The following is a 24,732-nucleotide window of genomic DNA, read 5'->3' as shown; positions in this document are numbered from 1 at the left end:
AACACACTATACCCTACACATTCTATCCCACTAAATATATCATCTTCTGTCAGTCACGTTTCACTAATGCCAATAACCTGTGGCCAGGAAGAGCCAACCAAGGCCAAAAATTCTTCCTTCTTGTTCCTAATACTCCTGGCATTATTATACATGAAATGCAGAGGTCCATTTGTCTCACCCCTATCTTGATGCATTATACTAACTATCCCATTCTGATTTCTTGTCCTTCATACTGGCATGGGCACATTATAAACATTCTTACACTCAACTGCCTCACTGATGTCTGCATATCCACTTCCTCCCATTTAATGTGGAAAAGTGTAAAGTTATTCATTATGGGATAAAGAGTTTACATGCTATGTACCACATTGAGGGAAATTGATGAAGCCAATGATGTGGGGGGGGGTGTAGTAGCAGCAGATGGAGAGTTGAAGTTTAGAGAGCTACTGCTAATGTAGCTAGAGTAGCTCACAGTATTACTTGATTATTGAAGTACACAGTAATAAGCAGGAATAAGTGAGTTATCATTCTTATGTCGAAAGATTTTTCACTTGGTTGTAAATTATGTTAAAGATGCCAAAAAATTATATTCTTGTTTAATCCTTATCCATGTGTAAGCAAACAAAGTTTGCAAGTAGAATACCTTCTTGACTAGGCTACTTGTTTATAGAGGCTAATGACTTCATCATGTTGGAGGTTTGATGGAATATTTACAGCACTAGGGAAGGATTAAAAACTAATTTTAATGCTTCCAATATTTCGTCTGTCACTGCAAATAACGCTTGTAACACACACACACAAAGACAACAAATAGTAAATAAAATACGTGGGTGACTCTAAAGTCCTATCTAGGTGGTACGCCCTCTATTGGCATTTATAGGTGGCCTAAGATGCAAAGTGGGACCTCTGACAATTATTGTTTCCCAAATTTCGGAAACTTTAATGCATCCATATTTATTTAAATTCAGTTGTTTCTGAATGCCACTGCAGATTCTAAGAACAGCCTTTCCTTTTCATAGTAAATTTAAAAAGGAAAGACTGTTCTTAGAATCTGTAGCGGCACTCAGAAATCAACCAAATTTATGCTGATGCATAAAACTTCCCAAAGTTTGGGAAATAATAATTGTCACAGAGGTCTCACTTTACATCCTAGGCTACATACAAATGCCCATAGAGGGCACACCACCTAGATAGGACTTTAGTCACCCACATGTTTCATTTAGTATTGTGTTGTCTTTGTGTGTGTGTGCACACATGCATTACAAGAGTTATTTGTAATCCCTGAAGATGTCTCGGTGATTAAAACAAAATACTGGAAGCATCAAAATTAGCTTTTAATCCTTTCCTAGTATTTATTTATTTTGTGAGCAAACTACAGAAAATGTAAGTGCATACACATAAATGATTAAAAGCATACATTTAAAGAAATAGACATTAAAAGAATAGGGATTAAAAGCATATTAAAAGCAATTAAAAGACAAAAATGCATAAAATATTATGCAAAAACATAAAATGTTAAATTTCACTCATCCAGCAACTTTAAAGCTGTTTCATTACACTGCATTAAATCTTCTCGGGCATATATATTATTAATGTCTATTAACCACGCTACCGGCCAAGACGTCTATAGACATCAAAGTTATCATGGATGCGAAGTGCATATTAAAATTATAATACCATTCATATTACATTGAAATATATGATGGACACGAAGCATGAGAGGATGCGTATTTGATCCATAACAGCCGGTGAGGTGGTTAAGCAGCACTGCAGAAGATGATCCATGGTTTGTGTTTCACCAAATGAGCAACTGTCATTGTCTGTGTAGCCCCCCATTTGCCATATTCTGCTTTGATTTTCCAGAATGAAATCTATTCAACATCTCCCATCTTTGCCAGTCTAGATCTAAGCTGGAAGGAAGAGATTCGTTTCAGTTCAGAGAGCCTCTGGAGATTGTTCTCGCCACATTGTTGACCTTGTAGCTTTTATGGAATCAACCAACAGTTTCAGTGAGTGAATAAAACGTTTCCTTGATCTTAGCCTCCCATGTACTGAAACATGTCCATACAAAGGATGCTGTTCATCATTTAGTTGTTGTTTCTGCTCATATCTACTCTATGTAGTCCTTCTGATATGAGGAGGTGCAATACCAGACAGTGAGTATAGATTGTCAATTTTTTAGGCGGTAATGTGCCGACATGTTTCATTAAGAACCTTGTCAATAATTTTGATATGTGATGATCTTTCCCAAACAGGGCTAGCATACTTGGTTGTCGAAAGGCAAGTTGCCAGTGCAGAGTTGCACAGTACTTGCACCCAATCGAAATGATGTTAATCAGCGCAGAATATTATTACATGTTTGAGTTTTAGCTGCTGTCTTCTCTATATGTCGCTTATAATTTAAGGTCCTATCTAGTGTAACACCTAAGTAAGTTGGATTTGGATAATTGACCAATTTCACACCATTCCATTCTATGTTCAACTCTCCTCACCTCTCTATTATTGAGATGGAAAAGACACATTTGGGTTTTATTGGGATTTGGTTTCAGTTGGTTTTCCTTATAGTAAGGGTTTCTAGCTCTTGTAAGCTGCTTCTTAATATTATCAAAGGATTTTGCTCTATAAGGTATTGCCCGGTCATCTGCATATAAGAAGGTTCTTGACCGTGGATTTATAGGTTGGTCGTTAGTATATATATTGAAAAGGAGGGGGGGGGATAGCACACTTCCGTAGAGGTAGACCATTTTTCTGGATATGCCATCTGCTCTTTTTTCCTTGAAAATCAACAAACAATCTCCTTCTGAACAGCAGCAACCTAAATATCTCCACTAACAAATAGCTGTTTGTCATGCTGTAAATTTTGTCTATAAGCTTTCTAAGATTTAGTGTGTCATATGCTGCTATCAAATCTATAAATACAGCTCCTGCTGCTAACCCCCCTTTTAAAGGTATCCTCAATAAACTGTGTTAAATTTAATACTTGTCCAGTGCATGATCTTCCTGGTCTAAATCTTGTCTGTTCTTTTATCAGCACTTTCTCTATTTCTGGACTTAGTCTGTTCAAGATTAACTTCTCATACAGCTTCAGCATTCTGCATAGGAGAGTTATAGGCCTGTAGCTTTTTGGATCCTCAGGAGGTTTAACCGGTTTCAGGAGAGGTATTACTTTTGTTTGCCTCCATATGCTGGGTATTTTAGCAAATTTCCAACAAAAGTTGAAAAATTCTAACAACCACTCTGTTGCCTTTTCTCACAGATTCCTTAGTATCTCATTTCTGATATCATCTACACTGGCAGCTTTTCCTGGTTTAAGACTTTTAGGGCATTTTCCAAGTCCTCTTTAATAAATGATGCTTTGAAGAGATTATTTTCTGAATCCCTAACTTTTTTATGTAATCTTTAGGTATTTTTCCTTCAGTACTTGTTTACCATTCAGAGATAGTTGAGTTGCAATTTGGTTTGCATTTATATTAACTTCAGTTGCTGCTGTTGTAGGGTCATCAGATAATTTTTTGAGTAAGAGCCAGGCTTTCCTGCTACTATGTTTCATATCTAAGCTTTTAATTTTCTCTGCTCATTGTCGACTTCTTTTTTTTTTTTTTTTCCAGACAGTGCTGCTATAAGTTTTGCTCCTGCATTAATTGTTTCTGATGAAAATAGATCTTTATCATATAGGTCACAATGATGATGAACAGATTATTTTTCTACCCACTGCAGGGTGAAGGCCTCTCCCATAGAGGGAGGTTTTGGGTCTACCACTCCCATGGTGACCCAGTCCATACTAGGAGAGTGTATCTATACTTGGGTGAATGAATGTATGAAGGTGGAAGACAAACAAGCATCCATGCTTATGTGGGATTTGAACTTGCAGCCTCTTGGCTGGAGAACGAATATGCTAACCACTCGGCCAACCAGGCCGGCATAGGTCACAATATTTTTCATATATTTCCACATTCTGTTGTGTAAAACCTGAAATATAATATGTTCTACAACCTCTTGGGATGTGCCTGGTAGCAGGCTGTCTAATAGTTTTGATGAACTTTCCATAATTTTCTAGTCTAGATGAAATGTTGGACAAGTTTAAGCCTAATTCTCTTGAGAACTGTTCCCAGTTAGCTTTTTCCTAGTGTTGTAAATATTCCATTAAATCTCCAACATGATGTCATCCCAGCACTTAAGCCTTAACACACAGATGCTAATGACTTCACATTAATGGCCTTAGTATCCCATAATGCAGAGCATGCAACCTTTTGAGTGTGTATATATGCATTACGAGAAAGGCCACCCAGATTGATTTCAACCTTCATTGAGGTCCCTTTAGCGGGAGCCAGATCCAGAAGAGATAACAAGTAATGCAGAAGTTACTTATTTCCCCATTATAACACATTATTAAAATATTCTGGATTAGAGCTAGTAAGCAGAAATATTCCTGTGAATATATACCTGTAATTACTTTGTCAACCTACTGTTTGTTATGTCTTGATTGAAAAGGAAAGGAAACAAATCAACCAGTTGTGGATCAGTGATTTATTAGCTGTCAAAAGAATAGCAGTTGGTCAGTTACAAATGAATCCATAAAACGAAACTTGTTACTGGTAATGGAATGTAGCTCTGCCACTGAAATCAAAACACAAAGCAGAATCGATGCAGTATATATTATTGGAGACCTGAAGCAGATTAAAAAGTTCCATCTTTAGTTTTGTGGGCAAGGTTTCTAGACTATGTAAAATCCTGTAAAAAATAAATTAAAAAAAAAAAATAGCACCCTAACCACTCGGCCAGCCTGGCTGGCCGAGTGGTTAGCGTATCCGCTCTCCAGCCAAAAGGCTGAGGGGTCGAATCCGGCTGTGGACATGGATGTTTGTGATTGTTTGAGGAAATACTGGTGGTTAGCGGTAGATGGCGTTGGCGTAATTACCGGATTGAGTGGTGGAGACAAAGTTGTACAGCAGGTGCCCTTCCTCGATGAGTCTTTGGACTCCTTTCAGGTGTCAAATAATCATCATCATCATCATCAAATTCCTGCCATGTACCCTCAAGGAGTGTACAGGATATGACAGTACTACATGAAAAAATTACATCATTACTAACTTCCTATTTACAATTTTCCTCCAAATCAGTCTGTTACTTGTCAAGACTCCAACATTATTAGATCTTATATTTCTATCGTCTAAGGCACTTTGTACCGTATCAATCCACCTATATCTTGGTCTTCCTCTGGGTCGTTTTCCTGCCAACCTGGCAGAGAACACTTGTTTTGCTAAACTTTCCTCTCCCATTCTATTTAAGTGACCATACCACCTGAGATTAGCTCTGCTAACGCATTCCTGGATGCTGACAATGTCAAGGTTCTTTCCTAATATCCTCATTTTTAATATGATATTGCCATTGATGCCATCTGTTCACACCTCGAATCTTTCTCAGGACTCTCATATCTGCAGTCTCTAGTCTTTGGTCAAGTGTTTTACTTCTGACCCAGCTCTCAGATCCATAAGTTAAAACTGGTTTGAACACTGTCTTGTATACAGCTAATTTAGTGTTCCGACTAATTTCTCTCTTATTCCATATGAATTTATTCAATTGACTTCCCACCATACCAGCTTTGCTGATTCTGTTGTCTATTTCTATATTTAATTTACCATCTTCAGTAAAAATCGTGCCTAAGTAGCTGAAATGTTTTACTTGTTCCACAGGTTCTCCATTCACAACACAGTTGACATTTTCAATGATTCTGCCAATTTTCATTGTCTTTGTCTGTTTATTGCTGACCTTCATACCATATCTATTACAACAGCAATTGAATTTAGTCAGAGAATCTTGCAGACTTGTAGCGGATTTATTTAGAAGTATAACATCATCCGCATAAAGCAAAGAGCTGACAATAACATCTCCAATTTTGATATCAGGTTTAATACCACTTTCCTTCATAATGTGATCCATATAGATAATGAATAACATAGGGGATAATGTACATCCTTGTCTCACGCCAGATTTAACATTAAACCATCTTCCTGTACTTCCTTCAATTCTAACTGCTGACTTACAACTCAAATAAAGACTAAGTATTGCTTGATATAATGCCCCATTGACACCATATAACTGCAGCGTATTGAATAGCTTCTCTCTTGGCACCTTGTCATATGCCTTTTCCAAATCGACAAAACTTAAATACAGATCTTTGTTATATTCCCATGCTTTCTCGACTATTTGTTGTAAAGTGAAGATCTGATCCTGACAGCCTCTATTTGGCCTTAATCCAGCTTGTTCTTCACCAAGCTTTTCTTCCACAATTCTTCTCAACCGTTTCTCAAGTATACTTGCATAGATCTTGCAAGGAACACTCAGTAGGGAAATACCTCTGTAATTCTCACATTCAGTTTTATTTCCCTTTTTATATATGGGTACTATGAAAGCTCCACTCCAATCATCGGGAATTCATCCCTCTGTCCAGGCTTTCTGAACTATGCAGTGCAGCCACTGTAAGACTTTTATACCACCATACTTCAGCATTTCTGTTCGAATATCATCTACTCCTGCTGCCTTTCCAGATTTCAAGCCTTTGATGGCTTTTTCTACTTCAAGTATGGATATGTATTCCTGACTGCATGCCTGGTCAGTGTTTTTTATCACTGTGCTGTCATCACTGCTTGTTTCATTTAGCAGTTTTTCAAAGTAATTACTACATACTTCAAGGATATCTTTTTCTACCGTATTCATGTCACCTTTATCATCTCTAACTCCTTTTACAGCAATCTTTCCTCCATTCCTAAGCTTCTTCAACAACCTCCAGAATATTTTGCCACCTTCTTGATATTTATTTTCTATATTCTTGCCAAAGTCCTCCCATGACTTTTGTTTAGCTAGTTTTACACACTGTTTAGCTTTCTTACATTTGTCTCTGTATTCTGTAAGAGTAAAAGCTGACTTATTTGCCAGGATCTTTTGATATGCTTTCTTCTTTTCCTTCACTGCCTGTTTAACTTCTTGTGTCCACCAGGGAATTCTGATTTTTTTTATCCTTGCACACAAGCTCACCACATGCCTCTCTGGCAGAATCAATCAATGTTTTCTTCAGAGTTTGCCACTGAATCTCCAAGGTTTGATTCCTGTTCTCAAACTCTTTCATTTTCTTTTCAATAATCTTTCTGTATTTTAGTCTACAGTTCACATCTGAGAGCTGCTCAACTTTTATTCGCTTTAAAACTTTCTTACATGTTATTCTTTTCAATATGAAATTCAATTTTATCCTGCTCAAGACTAAATAGTGATCACTTCCAATTTCAAATCCTCTGTACAGTCTGGTGTCCTGCACCAGGGAGAAAACATCACTATCAACAATAACATAGTCAATGAGACTTTCTTATTCCTAGCCTCTTCTCTCCATGTGAATTTGTGCACATTTTTATGTTGGAACACGGTGTTAGTAATAACCAGTCCATGTCCTGAGCAGAAATCCAACAGATATTTGCCATTATTATTAGCTTTGCTCTTTTCTCCAAATTTTCCCAAAATATTTTTGTATGTCTCACAATCATTTCCTACTCTGCTATTTAGATCCCCAACAAGGACCAACTTTTCCTTTTTCATTGTGTCAGTTGCTTTTTCTAAAGCGTCAAAAAATTCCTCCATTTCTACCTTAGTAGAACTTTCTGTGGGACCATAGGCACAAATAAGTCTCATTGTCCAGTTCCCCATTCCTATATTTGCCCACATTACTCTACTTGAGACTGACTGCCATTCAAGAAGATTAGTCTCGTATTTTGTGTTGAATACTATGGCTACTCCTTCTTTTCCTTGATTGTCATTGCCTGAATATAACATTTTGTATTTATTGCTCAGAAAGATCTCACCAGTTTTGGTATTTTTTGTTTGTCACCCCTATTATGTCGATCTGGTACTTATCTAATTCCTCAGCTAGCTCCATTTCTTTGCCATTCAGGCTTCTTAGGTTGATAGTACCGATCTTTAACTCTGGTGATGTTGAGTTGGGGTTTGTTTTCAGATTTGTTCCAGTAGCTGACTTTTCGCTGTTCGCCCTGGTTCCCTGGCGAAAACAACGGGGGCCTTGTTTAACCGGGCGACGCCCCAGCCGGCATGAAATTTTGTCATGTTGTACCATCATTTTTTATTTTGGTTTAACCAATAAGAATACAATTTGGTCGGCTAAATCCCAAATTGCCAGCCCATCCTCGTTCGTTCAGTATCAAAGTAGATACCCAACAGGGTGCACCACGAGAAGGTGAGGATTGGACATTAGGTCAGAAGCTCTGGTCGGTTCTCTGCATTCCTTGAAAGGCTATGTGGAGGTCTCCTCTCAGTTATACAGCTTTGACCCTTAAGCACCCCATGACCCTTAAGCACCCTTTGACCCTTAAGAAGGTGTCAAATAATAATAATAATATAAAATTAATAGAGAAAACCTTATCACCCCCACCACCGTACTTATGTATAGGTTTACAAAATCCTTTCATGGACAGGAGTCACATTAAAAAAAAAAGAAAAGTATAACTGTGAAATTGCTGCAAATACAGAAAAAAACAAAAAAAATTCAGTCTGAAGACTTGTACATACACATACTGTTGATATTCAAGTGTTCATTGTGCTCTATGGCATGTGGATTATTCATCTGATGAATTAACAGATATAATAATACTGTAGGCGTGTTTAAGGATCAAAGTATAACTGAGAGGAGACCTCCACATTGCCTTTAAAAGAATGCAGAGAACCAACCAGGGCTTCTGACCTAATGTCCAATCCTCACCTTCTCAGGATGCATCCTGTTCGGTATCTACCTGGTTACTAAACGAATGAGGATGGGCTGGTTAAATTTGGGATTTAGCTGACCAAATTATATTCTTATTGGCTTAAACCAAAATATAAAATTGATGGTACAATATGACAGAATTTCATGCCGGCTGGGGTGTCACCCGGTTAAACAAGGACCCACTGTTTTTGTCGGGGAACCAGGGCAAATTGCAAAAAGTCAAACGGTACTATCAACATAAGAAGCCTGAATGGCAAAGAAATAGAGGTAGCTGAGGAATTGGATAAGTACCAGATCAACATAATAGGGGTGGCTGAAACAAAGAAAACAAAATATGGTGAGATTTTTCTGAATAATAAATACAAAATGTTATATTCAGGCAATGACAATCAGGGAAAAGAAGGTGTAACTATAGTATTGAACACAAAATATAAGGTTAATCTTCTTGAATGGCAAGCAATATCAAGTAGTGATGTGGACAAATATCAGAATGGGGTATGGACAATAAGATTAATTTGTGCCTATGGTCCCACAGAAGGTTATCCTAAGGTAGAAGTGGAGGAATTTTTTGAGGCTTTAGAGAAAGCAACTGACAATGAAAAAATAAAAGCTGATCCTTGTTGGAGATCTAAACAATAGAGTAGAAATGATTGTCAGACCTACAAAAATATTTTGGGAAAATTTGGAGAAAAGAGCAAAGCTAATAATAATGGCAAATACCTGTTGGATTTCTGCTCAGGACATGGACTGGTTATTACTAACACAATGTTCCAACATAAAAATCTGCACAAATTTACATGGAGAGAAGAGGAAAGGAATAAGAAAAGTCTCATTGACTTTTGTTATTGTTGATAGTGATGATTTCCCACTGGTGCAGGACACTAGAGAGTACAGAGAACTGGAAATTGGAAGTAATTACCATTTAGTCTTGAGCAGGATAAAATTTAATTTCATTGAAAACAAGTACATGCAAGAAAGTTTTAAAACAAATAAAAGTTGAACAGCTCTCAGATGTAAACTGTAGACTAAAATATACAACCATTATTCAAGAAAAAATGAAAGAGTTTGAGGACAGGAACCAAACTTTGGAGATTCAGTGGCAAATCCTGAAGAAAACATTGATTGATTCAGGCAGAGAGGCATGTGATGAGGTTGTCTGCAAGGATAGAAAAATCAGAACCCCATAGTGGACACAGGAAGTTAAAGAGGCAGTGAAGAAAAAGAAGAAAGCATATCAAAAGTTCCTGCAAATAAGTCAGCTTGTGCTCTTAGAGAATACAGAGGAAAATGTAAGAAAGCTAAACACTATGTAAAACTAGCTAAACAAAAATCATGGGAAGACTTTGGTAAGAGCATAGAAAATAAATATCAGGAAGGCAGCAAAATATTCTGGAGGCTGTTGAAAAAGCTCAGAAATGGAAGAAAGAGTGCTGTAAAAGGAATTAAAGATGGTAAAGGTGACATGAAAACTGGTGAAAAAGATAACCTTGATGTATGTAGTAATTACTTCGAAAAATTGCTAAATTAAACAAGCAGTGATGAGAGCACTCAACAGACATGCAATCAGGAATACATATCCATACTTGAAGTAGAAAGAGCCATCAAAAGCCTGAAATGTGGAAAGACAGCAGGAGTAGATGATATTGACCAAAAATGCTCAAGTACGGAGGGGTAAAAAAGTCTTACAGTGGCTGCACTGCATAGTTTGAGAGGTCCTGGACAGAAGGACGAATTCCAGATGATTAGAATAGAGCTCTAATAGTACTCATATATAAAAAGGGAAATAAAATCCAATGTGAGAATTACAGAGGTATTTACCTACTGAGTGTGCCTGGTAAGATTTATTCAAGTATATTTGAGAAATGGTTGAGAAGGATTGTGGAAAGGAAATTTGGTGAAGAACAAGCTGGATTTAGGCCAAATAGAGGCTGTCAGGATCAGATCTTCACTTTACGACAAATAGGTGAGAAAGCATGGGAATATAACAAAGATCTGTATTTAAGTTTTGTAGATCTGGAAAAGGCATATGATAAGGTGCCAAGAGAGAAGCTATTCAATACGCTACAGTTATATGGTGTCGATGGGGCATTATATCAAGCAACACTTAGTGTTTATTTGAGTTGTAAGTCAGCAGTTAGAATTGAAGTACAGGAAAATGGTTTAATGTTAAATATGGTGTCAGACAAGGATGTATATTATCCCCTCTGTTGTTTATTATCTATATGGATCACATTATGAACGAAAGTGGTATTAAACCTGATATCCAAATTGGAGATGTTAATCTCAGCTCTTTACTCTATGCAGATGATGTTATACTTCTAAATAAATCTGCTGCAAGTCTGCAAAATTCTCTGACTAAATTCAATTGCTGTTGTAATAGATTTGGAATGAAAGTCAGTAATAATAAGACACAGATAATGAAAATAGGAAGAAGCACTGAAAATATCAACTGCATTTTGAATGGAGAACCTATAGAACATTTCAGCTACTTAGGCACGGTTTTTAGTGAAGATGGTAAATTAGATATGGAAATAGATAACAGAATCAACAAAGCTGGTATGATAGGAAGTCAACTGAATATGGAATAAGAGAGTTAGTCAAAACACTAAATTAGCTGTATACAAGACAGTGTTCAAGCCAATTTGAATCTGAGAACTGGTTTAGAAATAAAACACTTGACCAAAGACTAGAGACCACAGATATGAGAGTCCTGAGACAGATTAAACAGGTGAACAGATGGCATCAGTGGCAATGTCATATTAAAAATTAGGATATTAGAAAAGAACTTGAGATTGTTAGTATCCAAGAACGTGTTAACAGAGCTAATCTCAGGTGGTATGGTCACTTAAACAGAATGGGAGAGGAAAGATTAGAAAACAAGTGTTCTTTGCCAGGTTAGCAGGAAAAAGACCCAGAGGAAGACCAAAACATAGGTAGATTTATACAGTAAAAAGTGCATTAAAAGACAGAAATATAAGATCCGATAATGCTGTAGTCTTAACAGGTAATAGATTGATTTGGAGAAAAATTGTAGATAGAAAGTTAGTAGTGGGGCAAGTTTTTTATGCAGTACTATCATATCCCGTACACTCCTTGAGGGTACATATCAGGAATTTGATGACGACGACAATGAATAATGCTGTAGAGAGAAACACAGTGGAGCTGCCGAATATCTTCACATTTAAAGGTATCTGCAACAGCATATCCAAATTAAAGGGCATCCATTTCTCCAAATCTCTGTCTAAGAGCTGGAAAGAAGTAATGTACTTGTATCAGGTAGACTATTGATTGTCACTAATTTCCAGATCAACAGTGCAGCAAGTTTGCATGACCAAGTCTTGTATCCATTTCATGTATAATCCTGTTTAAACTCTCAAACTACCAGATCATGAGTGCTGAAGAGACTTCTGTAAATGGCTTCTGCACCAGGATACCACATTTCACACAGAATGAGATTATGAACAGTTGTAACTAGTACATATGGGGTGATCAGCTTGGTTCTTTACTCTATTGAATAATATAAGCATGTAAACACAAGAAAGATATTTAATTAGCCAAATATTTCGGTCTGAAAATTGCAGACCATCTTCAGTGGCACTACAAGAACAGTTTTAAAAAATACAAGGTGGAATACTAACAATAGATCATTTAAAAATAGAACAAGCCACATGATGTTATATCGCTAAGTATTAAAGGGAATATTATTAAGCAGAGACATGATTGAAATAAAGATATTAATTAATAATATTAAATAACATAAAAATAATATGACTTAATGAGTTATCCTGATTAGACTTTCCCAGATTTTTGATACAGATATACAGTCATTCCGATTCAGGTTAGGACGATGGAGTAATGCCTCTATGCTTTCTTTGAATAAGCATTCAAATTTATAGCGGGATCTATGTAAGAGGCGAGTTTTTGACCAAAAGATGTTGTGGTTAGTTTCAATCCCATGCTGAGCCAATCCAGATTTTTCAGGTTTGCTGTGATGAATGGAGGATTATGTTCTTGGATTCTTTTTTCAAGTGAGCATCCAGTTTGTCCAAAATAGGAGAGATCACAGTTGCAGGGAATTTGATAAACTCCAGGAAGAGACATAGTTGAGTGTTTGTCTTTAGGAGAAGGAAAATGGGAAGATAATTTGTTAATAGGTGAATACGTAGCTGTTAACTCATATTTCTTCAGAATTCTTTAGATAGGTTCTGAAATCCTGGAGATGTATGGAATTGGAACTTGACGTGTTGAATCTTTGTTGTTTAGTGGTGGATTATAAGAATCGGGAAGATGTTGTGTACTCTTTTCGGAAAAGCCACTGAGTTCCATGTGTTGTTGGATAGTAGAAAATTAGAAGTACAACAATTAGTTTTGGCTCTTCTGGTTATACATTTTATGATTCCTGTTTTTTGACAAGGATGATGGGCTGATTCTTTAAGAATATACCGACCTGTGAATGTTGGTTTCCTGAAAACTGTAGTTGTAAGAGTATTTGAAGGTGACCAGATGAGGAGAATGTCTAAAAATGACAACTGGTTGTTTTTTTCCATTTCCATAGTAACTTTATACGATGATGTAAGGAATTGATACTGTTTGAAAAAGAAGGTAAGGAGTCTTTGTTGTGAGGCCATATAGTAAAGATGTCATCTATATATCTTACCCAAAAGGGTAAGATATATAGAATTTACAAGTAAGACAGGGTACATGTGGAATTACCGGGCTGGTAAGTATGACAAGCTTAGGTGTGTGCTTGGCTCAGTGCCATGGCATGTACAACTGCAAGGGCTGGATGTTGATAGTGCATGGGAGGTGGTTAAGAAGTGTTTGCAGGAGGCAATGGTTGACTGTATACCAAGAATCCGAATAATAAATCAAGTAGGGGTTAAATGGATGAATAATACTATTAAGCTTGAGCTGCAAAAAAAGAAACAATTGTGGAGGGAATTTAAGGAGAAAGGTGACCAGCAGGGGCAGGAACAGTATAAAGCTCAGGCCAGGATGGTAACAAGGGTGGTAAGAAAAGCAAAAGTGGATTAGGAAAGAAAATTGGCCATGTAGGCTAAAGAGAATCCCAAGCAGTTTTTTTCAATATGTAGCAAGTAAAAGGAAAAATGTCCAGGGTAGAATGATCTTAAAAAATGCTGAGGGTAGGGAGGTAACCGAATCAGTCGATATAGTGGAATTACTGAGCGAGCATTTTGCAAGAGTATATCATCCAGGTGGTGACATTGCAGGAATGGAAGACCCAACAGCTTATACTGGAATTGTGATGAATGAAGTGGAGGTAACTAGTCTATTACAAAACCTCAATGTCAATACATCTGTGGGATTGGATGGTATACCAGCTCGTATCGTACGTGAAGTGGCTAAAGAATTGTCAGTGCCCTTGACCATTTTGTTTAATTTGAGCCTCGGGTCTGGGTCAGTCCCGAGGGGGTGGAAAGAGGGGAAAATGGTTCCGCTGCATAAAGGTGGTTCCAAGGCTGCTGTTGAAAATTACCGGCCAATCAGCATAACAGGAATCATTATCAAGGTCTTGGAGAAAATAGTCAAGAGGAAAATACAAGATTGGATAGAAGAAAATGGGATACTGTATCGGGGACAGAATGGTTTTGTGAAGGGTAGGTCATGCCTCAGTAACTTGCTCACGTATTATAACACAGTGACGACTGAACTGGATAAGGATAATGGGTTTACAGTGATTCTACTGGACCTTGCTAAGGCCTTTGACAGGATACCAGATGTCATTCTAATCAGTAAATTGCAACATATGGGGATGGATATAAGGTTGGTGAGATGGATAGGAGGGTGGTTGACAGAAAGATATCAGAGAGTGGTTTATTCAGGAGTAGAGTCTACAAGATGGCTGTGAGTAGTGGTGTGCCACAAGGATCTGTTCTTGGACCACTGCTGTTTAATTTGTTCATTAATGATATAGGAAAGGATCTGAGAGGAACAGTTCATTTGTTTGCGGATGATGCTAAGTTGGGTAGGGCAATAGTGAATGCAGATGACGTCAAAATTTTGCAAGATGATTTGGATAGATTGGAGGTCTGGGCTAAGGAGAATGGATGTCAATTTAATGTGGCAAAATGTAAGGTAAGAGCAGGAGAGCAAGGAAGAAGAGATTGAAATAGTGCTTATGAATGAAGAAGTGAGTAGCATGAGTGTAGAGAATGAGAGAACAAGTGTGCAAGACAAGCAAGGAAATGGGGAGACTCAGGTTGGACCAAGGAACACAGTGTGAGAAGGTTGATGCTGTAAGAGGATGTGAATGCATGTATAGACAAAAAGGAAAGAGGGTGACGTGGGATGCAGGGAAAACAGATGGACTTGAAGAAGGTTCTGGGATGAGCAAGGAGAAAAAGAAATGGTTCGAGGTAGGTATGGAGAAATCATACCTAATAAGTGGTATTAGTAAAACTTGTTATGGATCCAGGAATGAACTTTTATGTTTGTATATAAATGCTAGAAGTATCAAAAACAAGAGAAAATGAAGGTTGTATTGATCAAGTTCATCACCCCAAAATTGTTGGAATAATTTTGAAACAGACGTGATAGGATGAAGATGACATCCTGACAAGGATAGAGACTGAAGGGTACGATATATTTTGTGAAGACAGAAAGGGTAAAAAGAGAGGGGGGAGTGTTATTGATGATAGAGAAAGAGTTATGTTCATACAAGGTAGAAATGCAAGAGGGAAATAGTGGCAGTATGGTGTGAAATAAAGGCAAAGAGAATAAAATATTTTGTTGGATGTTGCTATAGAACTGGTAATGGTGAGAGTAGTAATCAGGAAATGTATAAGCAAATAGGAAAAGGGTGTTCATTATGGATGATTTTAATTACGGTAATATAAATTGGGATAACAAGATAGCAATCGAAAGTAAAGAAAATGAGTTTCTTGAGTTTTTGAGAGACAACTACCTTGGGCAGTATGTAACAGAGGGTGCATGAAGATTGAGTGTCTTAAATTTGATCATCTAATCAGAGGATGTTATTATAAATGAGGCATCAAATCTCCCTCCAGTTGGTGAGAATGTTAGAACAGGGAAGATTCCACAGGTTAAGAGTGGAATGAATGTATGGTAATCCTAATGCACAAGAGTGGTGCAAAAACTGATGTATCCAACTATCAACCAATCGGTATCTCAGGAGTGGTGGTGAAGATTTTGGAGAACTTGGTTAGGGCTTGCATTCAGAAATGGGCTGACATTGAATCTCTACTCTGCAATGAACCGCATGGGTTTACTAAGGGAAGGTCATGTTTTAGCAGCTTGTTCATGTTCTATAATAATGTTACCACTGAACATGACAAGGGGAATGGATTACACCAGTGGTTCTCAAACTGTGGGGCGTGACCCCAGGGGGGGGGGTGCGAATAGCTTGAAAGGAGTGCAGCATACTTTCCTACAGATAAAAATTAAAACTGCTCTAAATCAGTTTTAAAAATAACAACAAATAAAAATACAGAAAAAAAAAACTTTTGATTTTAATTATCAAGAATTTAAAAATAACTAATAATTATTTTCTTCACTTGCACTTATAAAATGCATGTGTCAGAGGCAGTGTTGATAGTTCGGCAGCAGCCGCATCCTCTTCCAGGCAGCACTATACACACTCAGCTGAAAGCAGTGACTTAATGACATTTTCTGCTTTGGTAGCTATGAAGTCAAAGTATCGTTCAAGACTAAATATTGCTAAAGAACATAGATTGGCCATTTCTGATATTACACCACATTTCGATAAACTTTGTTCTCAAAAACAGGCCCATCCATCACATCAGACTTTGACATTTAATGTTTGATTATTTTTAGAGAGAAAAATGAAACACTTGTTAGTTAAATATTGTTTCATTTCAATACATATTTTGGTTAATTGCAAGTGTTAAAACTAATTTTTATTGTAGGCCTAATATTGTGATACTTTAATTATTGTGTGTCAAAAACTATTAAATAGTATACAGAAAACACAAAATAAACTGAATAAAACGTCAACCTTAGTATGACTTCTATTTTGATAAATAAACCCAGTGGGGGGGCTGACAGTGTTTTCTCTTGTCAGGTGGGGGCACAGAGATAAAACGTTTGAGAACCACTGGATTACACCATGACACTTTTGGATTTTGCAAAGGCTTTTGACAGAATTCAGCAAGGAAGACTGTTGCATAAATTGGACAATATGGGTTTGGATTATAAAATATTAGCATCGTTAACACATTCACTGCCAACTACGAGTATACTCGTAGTTCGTATATGAGCTTCACAAGCCAACTACGAGTATACTCGTATGTCGATTTACCGACCTCCTATGTCAAACACGAGTTAACCCTTAATATATTTACCTTAATTTGAACCCTTGGATTCTGAATAAAGCAGAGAGCACGTCTGGGGGCTTGGTAGAAGGGAAATAATTTCAACTAAAATACAGTATATTATGTATGTGCCTCAGAAGCCAACTACGAATATACTTGTATGTCGATTACCAACCTCCTATGCCAAGCGCGAACTAATCCGTAGTATAACATGTAATTTGTAAATCAATTTAAAACTGATAAAAATCAATGAAAATAATAAAATGAAATCAATAAAATAAAAACCAATTTATTCAAATTACAAATGATACACTTTAAAACAATTTTCCACGCACAATGGTGGTTTTTCCTGGCAAACAGGACAATAATAATGTGTTTCATGTCGTTGTTTGTTTCGCGTACATACTCGGCATGGCTTTGTCGGCGGATATTTTTTTCTGTAGGTAGTAAAATTTCCAAATAATGAAAATCCCAGATCCTGCTGATAATCTGTGATACTGTCAGCTCATCCATTCCAACAAAAACTGAGATAAATTGATCTCTAAATTTTAACGCAGTCATTGTGTTTCCAGTAATTATATTATAAAATTTATGCGCATTTTGAATGAATATATGAAAAATGCATATTGCCAATTTCTTTGGCCATCTAATTGTCTTTCGTAAGGGGGGGATAGTAAGAAAGCATTTTATCAGAAAGATCGATGCCTGACATACCCAAATTATAGTCCATAACGATATTTGGTTTTAACTGAATTTTACCATTCCGATTTTTTGCTTGAACCATTTAAAATCTGTGCATATTTGAAATGGAAAGAACTTCCCTCTTATCCTTCCATTTGCGATGATGAATTCATTAAATTCATCATCACTCATATTACGTAATCTTCTAATTCTTTATCAGTAAGTTTTCTTTTACTGGTCATGACGAAACTGAAGGTTTTTAGAGACTAGAAGCAATAAACACCTTCGTCACACGTGTAATATATGGGTGGGGGTGATACGAGATTACTCTTAGTTGGCATATGAAACAAAATTCTGTCTGATAAGCCGGCTACGAGATTACTTGTAGTGACCTTGAAGACGCGAAAGTGCTTGGTGTGCGGGAACAAACTATGCCCGAGGAGCGTGGCAGCGAATGTGTTAAGACGATGGCTGACTGACGGATATCAAAAAGTGGTATACGGGGATGTAAGTCTGTAAGATTTAAGGTAACTAATGGTGTACAACAAGGATCAGTCCTTGGTCCACTGTTATTCAATCTGTACATTAATGATATTGGGAAAGTTTGACAAGCAACATACAGCTATTTGTTGATGATGCAACGATAGGTAATCAGGAATGCTGCTGATATGCAGTACTTGAGGAATGATTTGAATAGGCTAGAATTGTGGGCATGGGAGAATGGATGTCAGTAAATGTAAAGTCAGGGAGGATAGAGAAGATAGAACAGGAGGAGGAGTACTGTTGATGATAGCTGATGTGTTGCAGCCAAAGAAAGTAGTATATCATGATGATAGACATGTGAATGAGAGTTCATTTGAGGCAGTCTGGTGCGAAATAGTGACCAACGCAACCAAATATACAGTTGGATGCTGCTATAGGCCAGGGAGTACAGGGGGAGATATTGAATTCATGCATCAGCAACTTAGTGCAATGAGTGAAGGCTTAGTGATTATTATGGGGGATTTTAATTATGGTGATATCAATTGGAAGGAGGAAATATCACGTAGCAAAAAGGAAATGGAGTTCATACATCTGCTACGAGATAATTACTTGAAACAGCACGTAACTGAAGGGACACGTGGTGTGAGAGTGTTGAACCTGGTTATTGGTTCAGAGGTTATATGCTTAAGTAAGGTGACCTCGTTACCTCCAGTTGGTGAAAGCGATCATGTGGTATTGACTTGGGAGGTTGCAAAATCTGTGGATTTTTCTAGTAAGAAGGGGTATTTACGAAACTACAGGTTAGGCAATTATAACAAGCTTCGGAGTGAGCTTGCAGCCATCCCATGGCAGAACATATTGCAAGGGAAAGATGTTAGCAGTGCTTGGGATAAAATCAGCGGGTATCTGAGGAAAGCAATATCAGATTGTGTCCCCATGGTCAGGAGGTCAAACAAGGCAGGCATTAGATGGATGAGCAGTAGTATCAAGCTTGAACTACAAAAAAAGAAAATGTTATGGAGAATTTACAAGGAGAAGGGCGATCAGGACACCCATGAGCAGTACAAGGCTCAAGCTAGGAAGGTTACCAGCATAGTAAGAAAAGCTAAATCAGATTATGAGAAGACCTTAGCCAAAGAGATCAAGGGTAATCCCAAAGAGTTCTTCCGCTATGTGGCAAGTAAGAGGAAGAATGACTTCGGAAGGATAACCTTAGTGGGTGCTGATGGTATTGAGGTGACAAAATCAGATGTAATAGTCGAGTTACTGAGTGATCACTTCTCAAAAGTCTATCACCCAAGTGAGGATATCTCTATACCTATAGCAATACCTAATGTGAGAATTGAAGCTAAAGAATCAGAGGTATTAAATATATTGCGAAACTTAAATGCAAACACTGCGGTAGGCTTAGATGGAATATCAGCTCGGGTGTTGCGTGAATGTGCAAATGAATTGTCAACCCCTCTTACCTGGATATTTAATTTAAGTTTGAACTCTGGTATGGTCCCTAGGGAGTGGAAGTTAGGCAAAGTGGTTCTTTTGCATAAGGGTGGCTCTAAAACTGCAGTATTGAATTACAGACCAATCACCATCTCAGGAGTAGTGGTAAAAGTATTGGAAAAGTTGGTTAAAGACAAAATTCAAGAATGGGTGGATCAGGATATGATACTCTATAGAGGCCAACATGGTTTTGTTAAAGGTAGATCCTGCCTTAGCAATCTATTAACTATCCATAATAGAATAACATCAGAGTTGGACAAAGGAACTGGCTACACAGTGGTACTTCTGGATTTTGCTAAGGCTTTTGACAGGATACCCCATAGAACACTGTTATGCAAATTGGAGCAGATGGGAATGGATATTAAATTGGTGATATGGATAGGAGAATGGCTCAGGGAGAGATACCATAAGGTGGTGTATGGAGGAGCCGAGTCCAGAATGAGGCAGGTGACCAGTGGTGTGCCTCAGGGCTCTGTGCTTGGGCCAATGTTGTTTAATTTGTATATAAATGATATAGGAAACGGCTTAAAGGGAGATATTCAGTTGTTTGCTGATGATGCAAAGTTGTGTAGTGCAATAAAAAATCAAGCTGATGTTGAAAGTTTGCAGGAGGATTTAAATAAGCTGGTAAAATGGGCAAAAGAAAATGGATGTCAGTTCAATGTGGAAAAGTGTAAAGTCTTGCATTTTGGGATTAAAAGATTACCAGCTGTGTACTACATAGATGGAAAGGTACTCCAAGAGATTGATGAGGCTAGGGACTTAGGGGTATTGGTAGATAAGGAGATGAAGTTCAGAGGACACATTGCTAAGGTGTCCAAGATTGCACATAGGATTACTTGGTTGTTGAGGAACACACTGACATCCAGAGATAAAGAGGTTATTATTCCCCTTTATAAAGCATTGATACTTCCACATTTGGATTACTGTGCTCAGGTCTGGTCACCTGGATTCCTTGGAGATGAGGAGGCTGTGGAGAGGGTTCAGAGAAGAGTGACCAAGTTGGTGAGTGATATAAAAAATGCTCCCTACATTGATAGATTGAGAGCTTGTGGATTGCAGAGATTGGTTGATAGGCGAAGAAGAGGGGATATGATAGAAACATTCAAATTACTAAAAGGTTTTTATAGGATTGATGCAGGGGAAATGTTTCAGCTGTGTGATAGTGATGGAAGAACAAGAGGTCATCTCTGGAAATTAAAGAAGAGTGTGGTTAACAAAGGTGTCAGAACAAGGTTTTTTGCCTGGAGGGTGGTGAATGAGTGGAATTCATTGCCTGACTTTGTTGTGAGCTCTTCATCTGTAAATGAATTCAAGAAGAGATATGACAGATATTGTTTTGCTAGCTTGGGTCTCCCGCGATGAGTCTACTGACTCCATGGAGATACCCGTAATAATAATAATAATAATAATAAAAGTCATTCGCTTTAGCATGATTAGATATCCAATGTCATATTATATTAGTGAGATCATACTAGATGAAACTGATCAGGCTAGGGATCTTGGAGTTTTAGTAGACAGGTTGAAGTTGAAGGACTATATAACAAAGACTGCAAATACAACTCAAAAAATGATTGCAATACTGAAAATAAGTTTAACATGTAAAGATAATGAGGATGTCATTTTGCCTCTTTACAAGACCTTGATAAGACCTCACTTAGACTACTGTGTGCAGTTCTGGTCTCCTGGTTTCCATTGAGATTCTGATACAGTGGAGAGAGTGCAAAGGACAGTTTTAAAAATGATATCAGGATTGGAGAATACTGATTATGAAGACAGATTGAGAATTTATAGACCGCAGACACTAGCAAACAGGAGAAAGAGGGGGTAATATCATTGAGACATACAAACTTCTGAAAGGCTCATACAGGATTTCAGTGGATGGAATTTTTTATTTTATGGAGGGTGAGGAAAGAACAAGAGGGCATCCTTCAAAGTGGAGAATGAATTCCACTAAGAAGGGCATGAGAGCTAGATTTGTCTCTGATAGGGTGTTGCATGATTGGGAACTGTCATTGGATGTGGTATGTGCAAGCAGTGTGAATGAATTCAAAAATAAGTATGATAGCTGGTGAGTGAGTATGCGGCTGCCCTTGTTGAGTCCATGACTCCCTATAGGTCTCTCTTAATAATAATAATAATATTATTATTATTAAAAATGAGAATATTAGGAAAGAACATGACATTGTTAATATTCAGAAATGTGGTAGCACAGCTGATCTCAAGTGATATGGTCACTTAAATAAAATGTGATGCTGAAGATTAGTGTTCTTTGTCAGGTGCACAGGAAAAAGACCCAGTGGAAGACTAAGATCTAGATGGATTGATACAGTTAAGAAATTAATTAGGAGACAAGAAATATAACATCTGATATTACTGGAGTCTTGAAAGATAACAGATTAATTTGGATGAAAATCTTGATAGGAAGTTACTAATGATGAAATTTTTTCATGTACTACTCTCATATCCAGTAACTCCCCCCCCCCCCCCCCGAAGGTACCTGTCAGAAATTTGATGATGATAATGATGATAATAATAATACAAATGATAGAAGAATTATGGGAGATATACCTGATATAATAACATTTTAATTTGAATGTTGTTACATCAATTTGAATGTTCCATTACTATGGACAAAAAAATGAGAACACAGCTCATAGTCAATGTGTTTATGGTGTTCTGCACATGTAGTGATTTCAGTATGTAAGGTGAGAGTCAACTCATATTTACTGGTGGTGGTGGTGGTGGTTACCCAAAGTAAGGAAAGAAGTTCAGCTACTTCTTTAAACAAATACTCCATTCTATATTTAGATCAGTGCAACAGTTCCTTAAAACCAGATGTAGTAATCAAAGTAGAATGGATAACTGAGGGAAATCTAGAAGCTACACAATAGAGATAAGAAAGCACTGACTATTAGAAAAATGCAAAAATGATATCCTTTAGCACAAAGAGTGGTTAATGTTTGTCAACATCTGAATTACAATCTAGATTTGGATCTTCATTATAGGCAGAGATGGCTAAAAAAAAAAAAAAAGATGCAGACGTGGATATCAGTAAGTAATTACGTAATTACATATAGCTGTAGAGATTTCAGACTGATTTTAAATATGAAACATTTTACTATAAATGATAATTCAAACCTGAAAATATAGGGAGGTAACTGTTGCATAATACTTTTAAAGCATGGACTATTTTTTCTTTTTAGTAGTATATGACAATAGAAGCTTTGAAAAAAAATCATTCAAATGATTTTTTTTAATGAGGGGGGGGGGGCATCTAGTTCATAGTTGAAAAATGGAAAGCGCTGCCTTTTCTATAGTGGAAACTAAAGTACTAAATTCTTTTTAATGCAAGCTTGATAGATAAATGTTTAGTCAGGCTGAAAACTTTAAAGCAACAAAAACTTTATTCAAAAACAGTTGGCAAATACTTACTCTATATTTACACACACGAACTTAGTGACAATAATTGCATTTAGGATGACATCTAATTCCATTTACGCCACACTTACACCCACCAGATGTGTCACCACGACCCTAGCGAAAAAAAAAAAATAATAATAAACATGTCCCAAATTATTATTTTTTTTTTTGTAATCTCTATTTTCTGAGCATCAATTAATGTTAATGAATGCATCAAAAATATAATTACCAATATTCATACTATTTGTTCTATAGCCAAGTTTATACTTGGCTATCATATCAGTTATAATGAAACAATAATTTTACTGAACAAAAAGTTAAAGCTATTATTGGTATAAGTTCCTCTAAATTAAGCAGTGCTATTCAGTTGTCATCAGCACATTAAACACAGAAATATATATATATATATATACATATATTTTTATTCCCAAAAGAAACAAAACATATTGAACCCAACTAGGAACCAAATTATCTTGGCAAGCCACAGTATTAAATGAACTGGAAGAAAATTAATAAATCAGAAAATGCAATTCCTTATTAAATAAACTCAACCATGCACCTTTTGTGACTAGTATATGAAATATATAAACAAACATCATATAAAAAATTAACATACAAAGAACATGTTAACATAATTGAAAATGATATCTAAGAAAACAAAAGTTAAAACACTTTCTAGCTGGCCAGCCAGAAATGTGGTGTATGTTAATAAATATACACCACAATGATGTGTATATTAATAAAATTAAATATAAGACCAAAAAAATTAAAAGATACTGTAGAAATAAAACTTCCTGAAGAGTTTCCACCTTCACTATGTAATGTATAAAATAAGTTTAGTAAATGAGAATGAGAAAGAAACAATAAAGACCAAGTAAAAGAAGAGTCACTGGCAAGTGGTGCTTATTTATGTACTGAACACAATCTATTATGGAAAAAAGGGAACAGAAAAGAGAATTATGTAAAGTCTGTGATTTGACTAGGAAAACTGATTTAAACTGAATATTTTTATATTCCAATAATTTGAATTGTAATTTAATTTCACGTTGCAGTTATCTGACACCAAAGTGTAACAGCGAAACTTATGGAAAATAGATATGCAACCTCCCCGTATAATCGTATAATCGACCTGTAAGGCTAAAAATTAATTGTTTATTTACTAATTAAAATTTATTTTTGAAAGTATGCTGATCAGAAAATATACCTGAAACATGCCAGAAGGGTCTGAAGAAAAAAAATAAAAATAAAAACACTAAGTGCTAACAGAAAATATGTATACATGACAAGCTAGCAGTATGACCATAATGTGCTGGCCATTTCAGTATATTTTTAGATTCGTCACCCAGCATGAGACCATTGCCCTGCTTTTTGGAGGCCTGAAGGGGCTTGAAAAATTCCATGTTTGGTTCCTAGAACAGGGTTTCTTCCATAAGAATACAAAAAACTTATAAAATTAATTTAAGAAAAAAAAAAAATTCTTAGCAACTCACACTACAATGTATTTATGGGCATATAAGATTTAACATTATTTCCAAGCCTTCATGGAGTCCAAAGACTCATTGGAGGAGG

At 36.7% G+C, this 24,732-nt stretch overlaps 1 protein-coding gene across 3 annotated transcripts in view; it reads right to left on the bottom strand.

Annotated features, from left to right (window-relative positions):
* Nucleotides 1–24,732, bottom strand: part of LOC150103650 (uncharacterized) — a 374,591-nt gene that overhangs the window by 12,233 nt on the left and 337,626 nt on the right. For all 3 annotated transcript variants that reach the window (XM_090398370.1, XM_090398369.1, XM_090398371.1), the window contains exon 15: nucleotides 23,176–23,277. In XM_090398370.1, coding sequence (XP_090254496.1) covers nucleotides 23,197–23,277 — 81 coding nt within the window. In that variant the 3' untranslated portion in view covers nucleotides 23,176–23,196. The remainder of the gene's footprint in view (nucleotides 1–23,175; nucleotides 23,278–24,732) is intronic.

Source organism: Typopeltis vanoorti, chromosome 9 (genome assembly GCF_054136105.1).
Source record: "Typopeltis vanoorti isolate ZY-2024b chromosome 9, IOZ_Tvanoo_1.0, whole genome shotgun sequence".
NCBI classification, from domain to species: domain Eukaryota; kingdom Metazoa; phylum Arthropoda; class Arachnida; order Uropygi; family Thelyphonidae; genus Typopeltis; species Typopeltis vanoorti.
Note: the sequence above shows the minus strand (reverse complement) of the source record. Positions and strands in the feature narration are given on the sequence as shown.